Genomic DNA, 16,692 nt, shown 5'->3' with positions numbered 1-16,692 from the left:
AAATTCATACTTCTGACTCTTTGCTGCATTGTCTTTCCACTATAAATGTTATGCAGGAACACTCCTTCATCGAAAAGACAATTTGCTTCTGAATGCTTGAAATTTCATTTTGCCTGAATACAATTGGTTAAATTAGACTAGCCTCTATGACGAAAGCAAAATCAATATGAAATGTAGTTTAAATGACTTCCTCATGTGACCTGGACAAATTACATATTATACTAAAGAGACCTATCCAAATATTGAGTTGGACTCCTTTCCATAATTCCTTTTTGACATGCTTGAACACACACGGGCGAAATTTCCTATCGATCTACACCTCACTACCGTTTAAAATAAATTTGAAAGGTGAGATCAATGAAGAATCACAGCTTTTAATTTGGTCCATCTAGTTTTAGTATGACTGTCTATTTCACCAAGAGAACAAGCTTATATAGCAAGAGAGAGAGAGAGAGAGAGAGAGAGAGAGAGAGAGAGAGAGAGAGAGAGAGAGAGAGAGAGAGACATGCAGCCACTGTCTGTCCCTGGCCTTCCTGCCTAAAAGACACACAGTTTACTTCTTTTCATCCACATTCTGACCCGTCTTGAGTAGTTTGACAGCCTGGGTGCGCTCATCTGTCTCCTGGGTGTTCTCCTCGTGTACGTGGTTGTGGATCTCCGGCTCCGCTGTGAGGGGCTTGAGTCGCTCTAGGACCCGTGTGATGAATTCTGCCACATGGGGGGAGGTAGTGGGCCGGGTGTGGGGCAGAGCCACGTCTATCATGAAGATATAGGTCAGGACACTGGAGAGAAAAGAGCACAAAAAGGGTAAGGGAGCAGAAAGGGGAGAGATGAGAGGGAAATACAGTACGGGAGCAGATGAGACAGAGTTAGAGATAAATAACGAGCCTCTAATTTGAACAACCCAAACAGTACACACAAGCTAATGAGATTAACTCATTTAGACACAATTATGTAATGCAGAATAAGTTCTTCACCTGCCAATGCGCTCCCTGACATTTTTATACACCTGGGTGAGTTTGGGCTCCAGGTAGGCTAGCAGCCTGTGCAGCAGTTCAGAAACTCTCCACTGCTGCTGAGCCAGACCTCCCTGAAGCACATACAGCAAACTGACAGAGACAAAGAGAGGGGGCAGATGGAAGAATGGGGGGTCGTTGTGTTATTGCGGGCATGTCTGCTCAGCATACGTCAGCTCAGGTTACTACTGCAGCCTGAAATCAGAAACCTCTTAAATACTGCAAATACTTTGTATGCAGTTATCATGCACACACATACATTACCTGGCATCTCTGAATGAGCTGCCCTCTCCGCTGAGGGGGCTCTCCATCAGCAACTCAAACAGCCAGTGGAGTTTCCTGGGTTCTCTTCCCTCCTGTTGGACAGCATTCAATACGAACAAAAATAATTTTCATTGGCTTTTTATTGTTTTGTTTTTGCATAGTCATAATAAAAAAACTGGATAGCTCAGGTATAGCCTTATGCCCTCATTGTTCCAAACAGCACGTTTTATGCTCCAATAAGAAAAGGCAAGAACAGGTTATGGTAAGCAAAGCCGTTCTGTTTAATTCAAAGGAATGTGTAATGAATAACACAGTCAATAATGCAGCTAAATGGACTGTCATTTATACAAATACCTAATCAGCCAATCCAGTGCATTTAGGCATGTAGACATGATCAAGGTGACCTAGAGAGCAATTTGATCAGAATGGGGGAGAAAGCTGATTCAACCATCTCTAGGGTTTACAGAGAATGGTCTGAAAAAGAGAAAATATCCAGTGAGCAGCAGCTTCTGGGAAAAAATGCTTTGTTGATGTCACAGGAGAACGGGCAGACTGCATTTCTTTCTACACTCTGGGCCCCTTAGTACCAGCTAAGCATCGCTTAAATACCGCAGCCTATCTGAGTACAGTCCTCTGCCTGGTGAGTATAAATGCTTAATAAACACAGATTTAGCAGACCTAATATCTAATATCTCAACTTGGTTTTACTTGTTAGGGTAGCATACTCGCATTAACACTAAACATAGTCAATCAGTTGTTTTCACATACAATGCATACAATAGTACAAATGTGAGCCAGCACTGCACTACCATAAAGGAACAATAATAGAATAGCAAGGAAGAGTTTGTGCTTTAAAGGGTGTCGTCAAGGCAAATCTGACAATTTTCACATGCTCTGTAGATTTTTAAAATATCAGCTTCTGAACATCTTATTTAGCAATTAAACAAAAAAATGTTTGTTTTTTTTTGTTTAACAGTTATCTTCACTATAGTGGATTTGTATGCATGTGAGCAACTCACACAAGCAGTAGCGATGCAGGTTCCCCAGTCTGTGTAGGTTTCCACTGTGATGTTGGTTAATGCCGTCTTGATCAAAGGGCACAAAAGCTGCCATAACTTTTCCACCTGAGGCACACGCACACACATACACAATAATGGAAGTTTTTATTAATATTGACTCTTCTTATCAAAAAGTGGTGCAGTGTGTACGTTTCTCACTGTGTGTGTGTGTGTGTGTGTGTGTGTGTGTGTGTGTGTGTGTGTGTGTGTGTGTGTGTGTCCAGTACCTTGCCGAAGCTCCAGTGTTTACTGCCTCTGATTAACCCTGCAGTAATCTCACACACACAGCGCTGGGAGCTCTCATGGGGGTCACTGGCAAGCTGCTCCAGGTGAGGCCGTAGTAATGGCAGGAATGCGTCACCATAGTTACGAAAGAGCCCCTGCCAATCAAGCATGAACATGTGAGTTTGTGTGTGTGTATTTTTACCAGGAAAAAAGGGAGAAAAAAGGAAAGCAGGGTTTTGTTTGACGCAAGTAAACCGCTGCATGATGGAGAAAAATGAATCACAAAAGTTGATGATAGAAAATGCAGCACTGTGGAGTTCGATTCAGCCTTGGCTAGTGTCATTATGCTGCGTCACTACTTTGTATAAGGTCTGTCAGATCGATTGAGGATGACAACTGCACCTTGAAGAGGAGAAAACGTCGAGGGTTGAAGCTGTCCTTTCCTTTCCGATCCTCCAGAGAGAGAAACTCGATCAGCTGATCAATAAATTCTGGGTCCGAGAAGTATTCAAAGATGATCTTTTCACCCTGTGTGACACACAAACACAGCCAAAATGTAATAATAGGTATAGAGAGGCTTCGCTGAATGATTCTGTGTGTGGCCCTGTATGAGCACGCACCTCACTCATCTCCTCGTATGGCAGGTCATCTTTTGGCTTTTCCGAAGATGCATAGATCATCATTTCTCTGAAAGGAGCAGGAGACAAAGAAGAGGCTGCGATGATTTATAGATAACAACACAAAGGAAAAATCTGGATAGACACATACTGTCTTCAAACAAGCAGCAAGGATAAATGAATGATTATAAAGTCAGTAGTCAGCAAAGCGTCTGAATACCAAGACAGAAGACAGGCACCCAGCGCTATACTTATACATCAATTCTTCTATCTAGGCCAGACAGTAAGTCGTTCCGTCAGCCTTATCTGGGACAGGCCGTGACAGAAGGCGAGTTCAACACCCTGCTAGTTATCCATCCACTCAGAGCCGCGTCATCCGGCACTTAGCCATACACGCATAAACGTGGTCACAACGCCACAAAGCCAAGCATCAAATCAACCACGCAGTTAAGTCAATCAGCTACTTAGCTCCTTGCAAGCAAGCAGTTAATCAGCCTTTCAGTTTCTACATCCAACGCCTCATCTCTCAGTCAGGGTCTTCACCTCGGCCACGAGTAGTATCCCCAGTGTGTCTTCTCCACAAAACACTGAGAGTCCCACTTTTCCTGAGTCAGAGGTAGGTTGTTGCTGTCGTACTGCAGCCAGCGATTTCCCTCCCGATCCCCCACGCACAGCCCATCAGTTTCCTCGATCCCACCTACAAATACAAAGCAATAACAGAAAGCACCCTTTACACTCATACACAAGAGTGCTATTAGTCTTATTTGTGGGGGAATGTGTGTTTGCGGTGGAAAGCTCTTGTGGTTTATAGCAATTTTTAAAGCAAATTTAGATGTTATTGTTTCAAAGTGGTTGATTTCAACTGATTATAACTATTATCTTATTAAAGTTCGAAACTAAAAATCCTGCTTTAGAAATAAACATGAAAGCTGAATAATGTAGTTGGTGGTTGATTGTGTGCATTTGAACATAAACTCACTGATATCTGATGGCTTTACGGCCACTTTCTTACTCAGTCGTTTCAGCTGCTTCAGGATACCAGCCATTGCCGAGATTGCAACCTAACAGGTGGGAAATATTATCCAAAACAAGAGTGAAACAAGTTTATCATCGTAAGTGTTGCCACAAACTGTAGTGACCCTACTTGACCTCTACAGGGAGACAGTTTTAGCCACAGTCACAGGGGATCCTTTAGGGCCAGTAAAAGTGCTGTGGGTATTAAAAAATGCTGACACTACCGGCAGTCGTTTGATAGCGAACTGGAGAACAGCCTGGTCTCAGTGTTGTAGCTAATCTTTGAATTGCTTCTGCTTTTTATGATAGTTTTTGTGTCTTAGCTCCATTAAATTGCACTTTTTGCACAAGTCTCTTTTTGCTTAGCTCACACTCTTTTCTTTTGTCTGCGCTGTTCAGTTATGCTTTGGAGAGGTATGACATTTTGCTCAATCACACACCTGAATACAAACAAATAACTGTAAAAGTGAAACTCTAGCTGTGTTTTCAATAAATTCTACACTTTGCATGAGCCGCTTTTACCGAGAAAAAAATAAATAAATAAAAAGAAATGGTTGTTGAATGTGCAGATGACTAGACTGCAGTGCAAAAATATATATAATCATAAGATCATTCATTACCTCTTTTTGCAGTCATTGTAACATTTTTAAATTTTCTCTTTTTTCATTATTAAAAAGGAAGAAGTATTTTGTCTATATTTTGGGTAAGTAGCAGTAACTGCAAACTGTGTTGCAAGTTGTGATTTGAAAGCACAACAGATTCTAACTGGATTTCAGTGACACTTGCAGGTATGTTTACATGCTGTTTAATGGTCTGCAGCTGAGCAATTAATTATGTATCCTGCAAATTGATGTGAGCACAGCGCTTTTACACAGCAAGTGTTCGGTTATCCAACAAGCTAATGAGCAGGACAAGAGAAGTTAAATAAAAAAGGGGATTTTAGCCAGAGCGCTAATGTGCGTTTTTCAAAACCTGCAGCTCTCACGTTGTGTAGCAACTGCTGTCTGGCTCAGTGTGACCACCTTCTGTGCTCGTGATCCTCTGCTGATCTCACAGCCTTATAAAGATCTAGCATTTTATCCCATTATATGTGTATTTGTCAGTATTGATGAGCAAATTGATTCTTGACTCATGCCCAAAAACACAGTGTCTGGTCTAGGATTAAATCTGATTCCTCTTGTTTTTGTGTAGTTGCTTTTAGTCTTTGTGGCACTAATTTGCAAGCTGCTAAGAGAGGAACAAAGAACAAGAGATATTTTTCACTTATTCAGATTTCAGTGATAATATAATAAAAAAACAATTCAATTTTAAGTATTGTGCAGTTTATGCTGTGAAAATGGAAATGGAAAACCTTGACCGTGAGTTTGGGTGAACAGCCACATCTATTTCCAAATCATCACACACGGTGTTCCACAGGGTTCTGTTCCGGATCCTGTTTCACTTGTATTCCATTTTCTCTCTTTATGTCAGCTTTTGTGATCATTTACTCACATCACTTATCAATGTTATGCCAGTAATATTCAGCTTTACATCACTTTTAAACCTGTTTTTTTTTATTATTATTTATCTTTAAAAAATCTTTGAACTGTTAAAAAAAATCATGAATGTTAGATTATTTACTCCATCTGAATGAAAATAAAAATATAGAGATCATTATTTATGCCCCAGACAGCCTGGTTCCCCGGGTTATTGGAAATCCAGGATTGCTACGTTAAAGTACACATAAGCAACCCGGGGGCAAGTTCTGATAAAGAACTGGTTAAGGGTCTGGTTCGTTTTTGTTTTCATCAATTAAGAAATATCAGTAAACCTCCCCGTATTATATCTAAATGTATATCTAACTCATACTTTTGTTTTATCTCGTTTGAACCACTGCGACTCAGTCTTCGTCTCCCTCAGTAAAACCTCCTTGGGTCTACAGCTTGCACAAAAACGATGCTGCAACAGATCCTTCAAGTGCTCTCACAACACACCTCTGCTGACCCCACGGCTCCCCATTAGATTCAGAATTCAATTCAAAATTCAGTTTTCCACCTTTAGGACCTTGCATGGTGACGTGCCCTCCAACATAACTGAACTTTTGTAGCCATATGTCACCAGCAGGACTCTCAGGTCTTATGATCAGGCCTTGTTATCCTTGTTATCCTCAAATCTAGACTAAAACCTAAAGGAGACAGAGCCTTTGCAATTGTAGCCCCCTTCTTTGGAACACTGACTTCCTTTCTATCATCTATAAACTGAGCAGATGTCAAAAAACACCTTAAGCTTAATTTTTTTAAAAGTAGCAATCAGGTGGCATTTCATTTTATTTTATTTTATATTTGTTTGTATGTGATTTGTGAAAGGCACTATATAAATAAATTTACTTCCAAGCTTACTAAAATCTGCCTAATATGCCTTGCAATGGTAGGAGCTCACTGGTTCTTCAGTCATATGAGCTAAAATTACTATTAATTCAACCATAATGACTCTGATAATGATCTGGGTTTTCATTATAGTTCAGCTTTACTATAAAATGCTCGGATTCCCTGCTATCTGACCCTGGCTTGTCTGGAACATACAGTGTACTGGAAACTTCACATGAACCAAAGCTCATACAGATATACACATACACACAGACCTTGCGTATGCTGATGGAATCATTCACGAGGCTCTGTGTGAAGTAGAGGACAGCGTCAGGGGGAAGTGGGTGATCTTCCCTCAACAAGAGAGATAGCCAGTCTGTGGCCATGTGCTCAAACTTCCAGGGTCTGAATCACAGGCATATATAAAAAAATAAAGAGTTGGTAATAATAGAAATGCAGTTCTATGTCTCAGCTCTATTTTCTACTGCCAAGCATTACAAGCAGCACAAGCAGACAGCGTCACATCCTGGCTTCTTTCCATTGGCTCTACATTTTCAAATTGATTTTAAGATTCTACTAATCACTTTTAAAGCTTGTCTGGGCCTGGCCCCAAGCTCCCTAGCAGAAATGTTGACTCCGTATAAGCCAGTCTGCAGCTTTAGATCCTCAGGTGGTTCCCTTAGGGCTACTCCAAACTCAAAGCTTAAATCTAAAGGTGCTTGTGCTTTTACCAGCAGGTCCCCTCAACTCTGGTCCCCTCAACTCTGGATGACCTACAGTACTATGTAGCTTACTCATGCTGTTTTCACACAGAATCTTTGGACAGTTTTCTGGAGACTTGGTTTGGATATTTTCCAGGTTTCACATGTAGCACACAGAAGGAAATAGTCGGTTTCAAACATGTTTGCACTACTGGAAATACTTCCTTGGTTTAGGCAAGAGAGATGGCTCGATAAAGCTTGCAGGAGGTAGCACACATGACATTCAATGTATTTTTTATGGCGGAATTCAACATCACTTAGACTTTGTACTAGGGACTTGGCAGGTCAAAGACGGATCAATGTCAAATCCGACTGTATTGGATATTTGGCTCTTTGTGCACCTCTGTAGCGTAAACAGAAATGGAAGTTTATGTGTGAAAACAGCTTTAGTGTATTCTAACATCTCAAAACACATAAACAGTTGGAGAGAAAACCTACAAGTCTCTGTCTTCAAGGCAGTCCAAGAGGTCATTGACTAACTTTTCATATTTCCTGTACAAAATAAAAACAGGTGTTGGTTAGTAGTACCACCCCCGGCTACTAAACTACCAAAATTTTATATATTACAAACCTAATAATATATTATAGGAATATTCGGGTTTTGCAGACACATGACCACTAATCACGTAATGTTAACTTGTCTGCCATTTTCAAAATGTGACAATCATGGTGCCAACATCAATCAAGTGATCAACTGCATTAGGGCCCAGTCACACAGACTTAGAGCCTGGAACCACTGGTGTAGAGGGGGAAAGTATTCCCAGACTGGCTATGGCGCTGAGGCACAAACCCTCTGCATTTCCAGTTTGCTTCATATATTTTCAAGTAATTAGCAAGTATTTGCAGAAAAATTTACCCCCCCCCCCCCCCCCCAAAAAAAAAAAAAAACAAAAAAAAAAACTACAGGTAAATGTGGCAACCCACCAGCAAACCAAACCATTTCTCCCAGCAACCTCCACAAGCCACTGCCAACCTGTTAGGGAATACACATTTTGGCCTAGCAGCCAGTGGTGGCTGTGTCATGTTCAATATGACAAAAATATAGAATCTTCATGGGATATCATGCGAAAAACTTCAAAAAGACTTTCAATGAACAAGAGAAATCTACTTGTTATCCCTACCGTGCAGCAACCACATTTCTAATTCGCTGACGCTGAAGCCCTTCTTTTATCTCCTCTTTGGATGGTGCTTCTAAACAAGGTGTGGGATTTTTCGATTGTGCAATCTGAATGGCTACTTCTACACATCCCTCAGACACCTAGAGGTAGAAGTGGGCAAAGGGGAGCAGCACACAGTTACAAAAAGTATCAGGTGATGGTAGCATTTTGATGGTTAATGATCACTTTGCTCACAGTGAAGTTGACTCCGATAGTGTCATGCTGGCGAAGGATCCTGTCAGTGATGTCATCAAGCAGACGACCGATTGAGGGTTTTTCCAGGCTCATTGTGGGTGATAAGCCGCAGCGGACCAGAGCGGGCCACACCTGCCCAACCCATTCCCAGTCCCTTGCACTGGCCATAGGAATACCACTGTACATACCCAGAAGGCAGTACAGAGCACCCTGTGAAAAAATGCACATGTGTACAAACATTAAAAGAGATACTAGGTGTATCTTTGCAGCTTCAAAAATTTGCAAATGATGGTCATGTTTTTTAAATATTTAGAACATTCTTGTGATATTATGTAATGATACTATAAGTTATGATGATGATAGCTGTAAGTGTGCACTTTTGCAATGTGCTTAAGAAGCTAAACATGTTAAATCTAATATTTACGTGTTTACATTGGGCTCCGCAAGTGCTGAGTGATTTTGTGGTTCTTCACAGTTCTGGGTTCAAGGCGTCTCTATGTAAATCTTTATTTGGTTAAACAGTTATTCTCTGTATGGGTTATTAACATGTGGAATTATTACTATTAATTTTATTGTGTTTTAAAGGCACTAGAAACCAGCATCACAAACTACCTCAGCCAAAAAATGCTGCTGTGTGTCACCTGCTTCATGTAACATAGTTACCCCATATTTATTGAAACTAAATTATATTCGTTAATCTTTTAGATAATTGACAAAAAGTTCATTCTTATCATCTGGATGTAGTGGGAGAAACATCTGAGACTGCTGACTGCAGGTTTCCCCAGTAATATAAACAGTGCATCTCCACAATGACTGAAACTAGCACCACTGACAAATAATGGGCCGTGAGGTCCGTTTCTTGATCATTAATATGCAAATTGTCATGACCATTGATCAACAACCACTGATTAATGACCATTGATGTGGACAAGTGGGTGAAAAATTTGTCTGACAGACAACTCACCCAAGCAGAGAAAAACATCCTTGCAAAACGGTTGAACTTTGCTGTGGCACTGTGACAAATCCCACTGATGGATCTGATCACAGCCACAGAAACAGCAATTCGAAACAACAACATTGCAGACGTGGAAGCAGAGCAACCAGGGGCACTGTTCAATCCTCGAACAGTGTCTTTAAATTGTTTTTGTTTTGTTTTTTTTCCTTATATATGCAATTTTGACAGAATTTCAGGTCAAGCATCTTGCTTAAAACCACATATTCTGTCAAATACTATAAACAATATGATTATGTTGCTAGTACAGTTATTTTTGCCCAATTACACAAATGAATGGGAAACAATAGAATGAAACAGCAACGTAAACCATTTTCACACATGAATATATCAGGATAAGGCTGCATTTGTCCTTTGTGACATTACTAGAATTACTCATACATGTGGTGAAAGTGTGGAAAAAGTGCGCAGGATGACATATGGTAGCTGTGAATCATCCAGCGTATTGTACAACAGTGAAATCTGTCACAGGTTTTGTATGAGGGAGCTTGCAGGATAAAGACCGGCTAATCTGTGATCTGACAGTGTCAAATTTTTATCTTCATACGCACCCCTGTTGGGTAAGTTCAAGAAAAGTTCAGGGCTGCAGTGAATGTGTGAAAATGGTTTAAATCACATTTTTTTGCTTAGAATACCAGGCTTACACAGGCCAGTGCTGTAATACAGAAACTGCAAAGCTTCTCCCGTGTATACAAACCACAGCTGGTGATAATAGTGACTTTTTGTCTAGGAGTTGTTCGCATTGCCATTGCTATTTTCTAAGTACATTGCACAGAGGACCCACTGTTTCATTAAAAAAATGGCTGTATAAGGTTAATAATGACTCCTATACTGAAACATTTTCTTTTTGAGATATAAGAAGATATCAGAAAGAAAGAGGCAACGATGTAGGATGGGTCAAGGCCTACTTGCCAAAAAGGAAGCAGTAAAGCTTCCAAAGCAGTGACCAGTGCAGGACAATGAGGCCACCTACTGAGGACAAAATTTAGCACTACAGATGACATTTCAGCACCACGGAGAGTGACCAGTATGACAAACAAGTGATGCATTCCTATGTGTTTGCATGCACAGTACCTTAAACTGCTGCTGCGTGACACCAGTGTGTTGTGGCGACAACAGTTGTAGGATTCGGGGAATGAGGTCTCTGTAAGAGAAACTATAGGTTCCCAAGGCAGCCATAAGCACATTCTGTGCCCTGCTGCGTACCTGCAAGGACGAACACGCACACATAGTTTTACAGATGCACATGCATGCATTCTCACACTTTTTCGCTTATATCAAAAGTGCCATCATGAATATAGAAGTCAGCAGATCAGTTCTTCATTAACTATTTAATTAACTCTGTCAAGTTACGTGATTTGTTTTGTTTATTTGTGGTTAGCAGGCCTGCACAAGCAGTTACAGACAGACACATTTTGGAGGTGATCCAAAACTGAATTGGGACGATTTGGAAGATTTTGTCATCATTGTTAGATGGGACATTTTAATATTAACAAATATTAAAATATAATATAAAAAAAAATCACACACTAGTCCAGATCCAGAGACTCAGTTCTTGCATGGTGTATAAGGAAGGACGTATGATGTTATTGTTACATGATTTTTTTAATGTGTGTTTTACTTTATTATTTTTTTACCTGGCTATACGTGCTGGTAGAAAGCAGCAGCAGATCACAGAGCAGATCCTGATGAACCACTTTATATTCACTCCCCTCCACAACCATCTTTCTCATCTATTCACACAAAAATACAATCTTCATTTAAATTCTAGATTGCATGTCAATTATGACTTTTTTTGACATCAGACTTTCAGTGGTTAAGTAAAAAAATATGATAATATACTGAAATATCTATTAAAAAAATGTGAAGAAAATAGTGTTCTCAGTCAAATTATTACTGTGTTGTTTTGGTGAATCATGAGTGGAAAGTTATGTTTACACCGGTAATGTGTACCCTTTCAAAAACCCACCAATATTTTTTTCATGACCAGGCAGTGTTTTTATTAAACAAACCTCATGCTGGAGCAAAATCCGGTCAATGAGTAGAGCTCTAATGTGCTGCTTCTTCCCGAGAAGCTGCAAAAGTAAAAAAGCAAAGTATTGAAATCACCTTGTAAATGACTCATTGAAACAAACAACCAGTAAGTTTGTGTACTTTTCCAACTCACCCTGTTTTCCATGGACTTCTTGACGAGAGTGAAGCTTTTCCAGCGTGAGTCAAACTCCTTCTTCTGAGTGCCTCGGAAAAACATGAGGTCACTGATGATCTGCAGTCAGGCAGACAGACAAAGGGTGCTGTGAGACCTTTGCAGGCCTGCTGCAGGATAAACTAACAACATTTCATATAAAGAATAAAAAGAGAAGGATACCTTAATAATGACAAACAGTGACTTTGTATCATCCTCTGAGTGCTCTAAGATGTGATCTGGATTAAGAGAAGTGGATACAGGTAAATTATGCAAAGACATTTCAACTGGATTGTGGTGAAGTTAAAATCTTCACTCACGTAGCAGCAGTCTCATGGTTTGGCAGATGGACTCTCGGTAGTTCTCCCGTGAAGCATCTGGAGGGGGAGGGATAGAAGAAATACAGAAGCCCCGTATGGGCACAGAATACAGGATGAGTGGCCGCATTGCCAACAGAAACTAATGGGAGATTGAGTGTTTGTAAATATGTGTTATGTGGCTGTTTTCATACCGTAGTCAACACCTATATACAGCTTGACCTCCCCAAGATTCACCATGGAAGAAACTCTGACAAGAAGCAAAGTGTAAGGAGCAAAACGTGACAAGATTGCATGATGTTTTTGTTTCATATATACATATATATATGTGTGTGTGTGCGCATGTGTGTGTGTGTGTGTGTGTGTGCGTGTGTAGGGGGTGTGTGTCCATGTGTGTATGCAGGTATAGGGCTCACAGGTCGGATGCGTGTGGTCCATCCAGTGGGGGAAGCAGATTTCCAGCTCCAAGAAGGCAGTGCTGCACAATAGCGAGACTCTGCAACAACTCCTCTCTGGGAATCAGGCAACACATGAGCTCACTGAGCGCGTGTGTTTATATGTTCAAGGAATTTCTGAATTTCTTGGCAGCTGAATTTAACATTCCCCTTCTTTACCCCTAATTAGGCTTAAAAAAATACAGATATTTAAGACTGAAGTCATGTAATTTATGGAAGCAGGCAAAGCTCATTTATCACTAATGACAGGCTACACCTTTATTTGTTATCTTTGTGAGTTTGCCTAATTGCGTCTGAATACTTAAAACTGAGAGAAATGACAGTACACCTGCTCATTGGCTGCTCTCCAGAGACGTGGCCCTTGATTCGTTGCAGCTCAGGGTGCAGGAGGTGGGACAAAAGATGGAAAACAAAGCTTTCCTCCTCCGGTCCAGGCACGTGCCAACACACACCCAACGCTGCCACATCTCCTGGTCTGCCCCAGTCCTGGAAAGTCAGGCAGAACATTTTGTCAGATAGTTGTAGAGGGTGGCTGCCAGTTTTTCCACTGGAAGAACTGTCAGTTAAACCAGCACAACCAGTCAGCCTCAAAACCACAAATTTGTGTCATCAACTGGTATTTAAATGCTTAAACACGTTAAGCATAAGGTCAAAACTCAATGGAAAATAGGAAAAAAATGACGCAAGAGACTGGTCTACTATCATATGAAAGCAGCTGAATCCAACTAGCGAAGCACTGAAATGAAATTAAAAAGAAATTCAAGGAGAATGAATCTTAAAGTACAGAATCGGTGACTGTGAACTGCAAATGAAAAGAGGTTGGTATTAGAAATGAAAAAAGAAAGTAAAGCAGTGAAAAACAACAGAGGAACATAGCTGTAATTACTGCCATCAAGTCATCAAAACAAACACAAGAGCCCAGCACTCCTGCGCCAAAATATCATCAAGATTTTTTTTTTAAAGAAAAAAAGAGTAATCCAGACATTTTTTTTTTTCTCTCGGGGAATGAAATAAACAGTGAAGGAGAAGGAGCTCAGCAAATCTCCAGCTGTCATAAGGTATAAAGGACATTTCAGACCTTGCATTAAAATGTAGTAATTTTGTTGCCTTACAGGAATTTTCCGTAACTTTTAAAGAGAAAACTTCAGCACAAAAAGAGGACTTGGACTTATCCAGGTATCGTCATATTTAACCCTGGGTTTTCAGTGTTATGAAGGCGATTCACTTCTTAGCTGGTAACATTACCATAACAACTTCATGCCATCTTCAAGATTAAAAGATTAAGATTAAGATTTAAGATCAACAGGTATGAAGTCACTGCCTACTAACCACTTAATAATCTGGAATATAGCATCACCAATCTGTGATGATGCCTCAGACCTCTGTGTACAGACTGTAAGAGGATCTGCTTTCATAATAGCGTCTAAAGCATTTCCCAGATGAGCATCAGTAATAAATATAGATTCTTAGATGCAACTTTAGTGCTGCATTTTCCTGTTGGCTACAAACAATTTCATTACTCTATAAGCATTAATATATGATCTTAAAACCTGTTGACAATTGACTTGTTGATCGAATGCGCAAATTACAATTAAATCTTTAATATTTAATCTTTACTCTCAGACACTGGAACTGCAGATGAACAAATAAAAACTAAAACTGTCTCACGCACCTCTAAATGTTAATGGAATTACAACTGAGTATTAACAGGGAGCATTGATACCCTGTTAATTTACACACTCAGCATTTTTGCCGATTTTCCTTCCTGGCCTCAAATAGGACAGATTTTATGAGTATAGTGCATGTTTTCCACCCTTGGAAAAACTTTTAAAGACACTTTTTAAAGACACTTATACCACTAAATTGTCAGAAGCAGCTGTGTTGCTTTCAGTCTGTACTATGTGTGTAAGCTCCTTATATTTCCAAATCGTATAGTTATATCTTATTTGTAAAATCAGTCAGATCCAACACTTGTGGCTTATTTGGAAAACCTTGTGTTAACCCTGTATTCACTTTTTAGATTTATAATCACCTTCATGAGATAGCTCAGCCTGATTGCTAGAGGTGAGCAGATTGACCCAAATATCCATAGTATTGATACCAACGCTGGTATTGGTAGTGGATCGATACCAGCGCTATAGGACTGATGCTTTGTTTCTATCCTCAGTTCAGTATGTAACCCACTGAATACTGTTAAATAAATTATAATTTGGGAAACTGCAAAATAGTTTGAGCCTTTTTAATTTTGAATGTCATTTTGTTATTTTATTTATAGCCCATTGCACATTCAAAGAACAGAAGTTGACCCGAACGCTTGAAAAACTGAAATGTGTGATTTGTTGTATGAACTAATTGTGGAAAGGAAAAATCACAGTCATTTAGCAGTCATTGATAATGTGTTCAGAATTTAGAAATGCATTGTTCAGTTCATAAACTGAATAACAAACACAGATACATTGTATATACAGAGCTAAACTGTGTAACCGAGCCACTTTGCCAACTTTTAAACGATTCTTTATTTATTTAGTGTTCCTCATTGTCCTTTTACTTTATCATAGCTTATGCAGCTTCACAATAAAAGATTACCACTGATAAAATAATTTTATAATCTGCCACAAACTACAAAAAGCAAAACCCAACACAGGGCTGAAAATTTAGTACTACTGCTAACTACTGGCTGCTAAGTCAAAATATCTAAATACCACTGTCATATTTATCTGTATTACCTAGAGTCCAGATTAACACTAAATAAATATTTTTACCTAGCAGATTCATCATAATATTCTTTTGGCTGCTCCCTTTAGGGAGTCTCCACAGCAGATCATCATCCTCCGTCTCACCTTATCCCCAGCATCCTCTTGTGTCACACCAACACTCTGCATGTCCTCTCTCACTGCATGCATGAATCTTCCCTGTGGTCTGCCTCTTTTCTTCCTGCCTGACAGCTCCACATTCAACATAATTTGTCCAATATATCCACAATCCTTCCTCTAAATGTAAACCCACTGTCATCAGTGACAGGCTGAATTAAATTAGTGAGTGTTAGCACTTCATAGTGTGTACTCTGCAGCTTTTTTGGGCTCATGGAATCTGAACTTATTCCACTTTTTCACATTTTTGGACACTGTTATTTTATTGTGTGGATGCCTTAATAGGCATCCACACTATTGAGATCCTGTTTCTCTTTCTTCTTTATTATTATTCCGGGTGTTTCCGTACACTTTTTGCCGTGGATCTACTTCCACAATTTTTGTGCTATTTTCACCGTTCAAACTCTAAACTGTTCTGCTCTTTCTGCTAATGCCAGCTATGACTTTTGGTGTTTATTACTATTATACTTTTTAAAATATTACACTTTTTTCCTTTAATTTGTCCCATTGAAATGAATGGGAAACTTCCACAATTCTGCTAAAACTTTCTTGTCTTTGAAACTTAACTACTGCCTCATACTTTCACCTAGAAACTTCATTCAAACTTTAAAATGTTCTCAAATGATTTGGCTATTCCTGTATGATTCAGCTTTTTCAGATCTTCTACCGTTTTAATCTTATCCCTCTTTGAGTTTTCAGTTGCAAAATTGTGATTTTTCAGAAAATACATGCGTTGCTATGGTTGCTATGCAATTAACTCAGAGGGGACAGTGAAACTGTTTGAATTTTCTCTTCATGTCCAAACAACTTCTTGCTACTCGCTCAATTTCCACTCAAGCCCCACAAATTATACACCAAAACGTAGGTATTTTTGCTGGCTTTCAGAAAATGTCACTATCATTGTTGTGGGACTCATAGATATTTTGCAAATCTCCTCAGAGTAACACAAAGTCAGAAAACTCTCCATATAAACTCAATGGAGAGTTTGTTCAAAATCACCGCTGGATTTCTCTAATGAGAGGCATTTTCAAATTGTCATATCTCCTTAACGAAGCGAAGTTAAGACATGAGGCTTGTCCCCGTATATGTTCAGACACTCCTGACGCTCACAATTCAAGAATTTCTTTCTCACCTATTACCGTTCTGAAATGAGTTGGACTTGTTTGAGGGTAGGAAATTTGTCCCTCGCTCAGATTTCATC

At 39.7% G+C, this 16,692-nt stretch overlaps 1 protein-coding gene across 1 annotated transcript in view; it reads right to left on the bottom strand.

Moving 5' to 3' along the window:
- LOC146703357 (proteasome activator complex subunit 4B-like) overlaps positions 1-16,692 on the bottom strand; it is a 50,779-nt gene that overhangs the window by 9,876 nt on the left and 24,211 nt on the right. Inside the window, exons 20-41 of the mRNA XM_085466557.1 lie at positions 12,950-13,107; positions 12,583-12,678; positions 12,361-12,416; positions 12,170-12,226; positions 12,033-12,088; positions 11,832-11,930; positions 11,677-11,739; positions 11,302-11,397; positions 10,739-10,870; positions 8,653-8,862; positions 8,422-8,558; positions 7,739-7,792; positions 6,815-6,944; positions 4,160-4,241; positions 3,724-3,877; positions 3,184-3,250; positions 2,966-3,091; positions 2,566-2,718; positions 2,300-2,404; positions 1,281-1,372; positions 978-1,109; positions 580-782 (exon numbers count right to left, since the gene is read on the bottom strand). Of these exons, the coding sequence (XP_085322683.1) occupies positions 580-782; positions 978-1,109; positions 1,281-1,372; positions 2,300-2,404; positions 2,566-2,718; positions 2,966-3,091; positions 3,184-3,250; positions 3,724-3,877; positions 4,160-4,241; positions 6,815-6,944; positions 7,739-7,792; positions 8,422-8,558; positions 8,653-8,862; positions 10,739-10,870; positions 11,302-11,397; positions 11,677-11,739; positions 11,832-11,930; positions 12,033-12,088; positions 12,170-12,226; positions 12,361-12,416; positions 12,583-12,678; positions 12,950-13,107 (2,458 nt within the window). The remainder of the gene's footprint in view (positions 1-579; positions 783-977; positions 1,110-1,280; positions 1,373-2,299; positions 2,405-2,565; positions 2,719-2,965; positions 3,092-3,183; positions 3,251-3,723; positions 3,878-4,159; positions 4,242-6,814; positions 6,945-7,738; positions 7,793-8,421; positions 8,559-8,652; positions 8,863-10,738; positions 10,871-11,301; positions 11,398-11,676; positions 11,740-11,831; positions 11,931-12,032; positions 12,089-12,169; positions 12,227-12,360; positions 12,417-12,582; positions 12,679-12,949; positions 13,108-16,692) is intronic.

This window comes from Copadichromis virginalis, linkage group LG8 (genome assembly GCF_057382275.1).
Source record: "Copadichromis virginalis isolate Kocher_CV1m ecotype Utaka linkage group LG8, C_Virginalis_male_GT1.1, whole genome shotgun sequence".
Classification (NCBI taxonomy): Eukaryota; Metazoa; Chordata; class Actinopteri; order Cichliformes; family Cichlidae; genus Copadichromis; species Copadichromis virginalis.
This window is presented reverse-complemented; position numbering and strand designations above follow the sequence as displayed.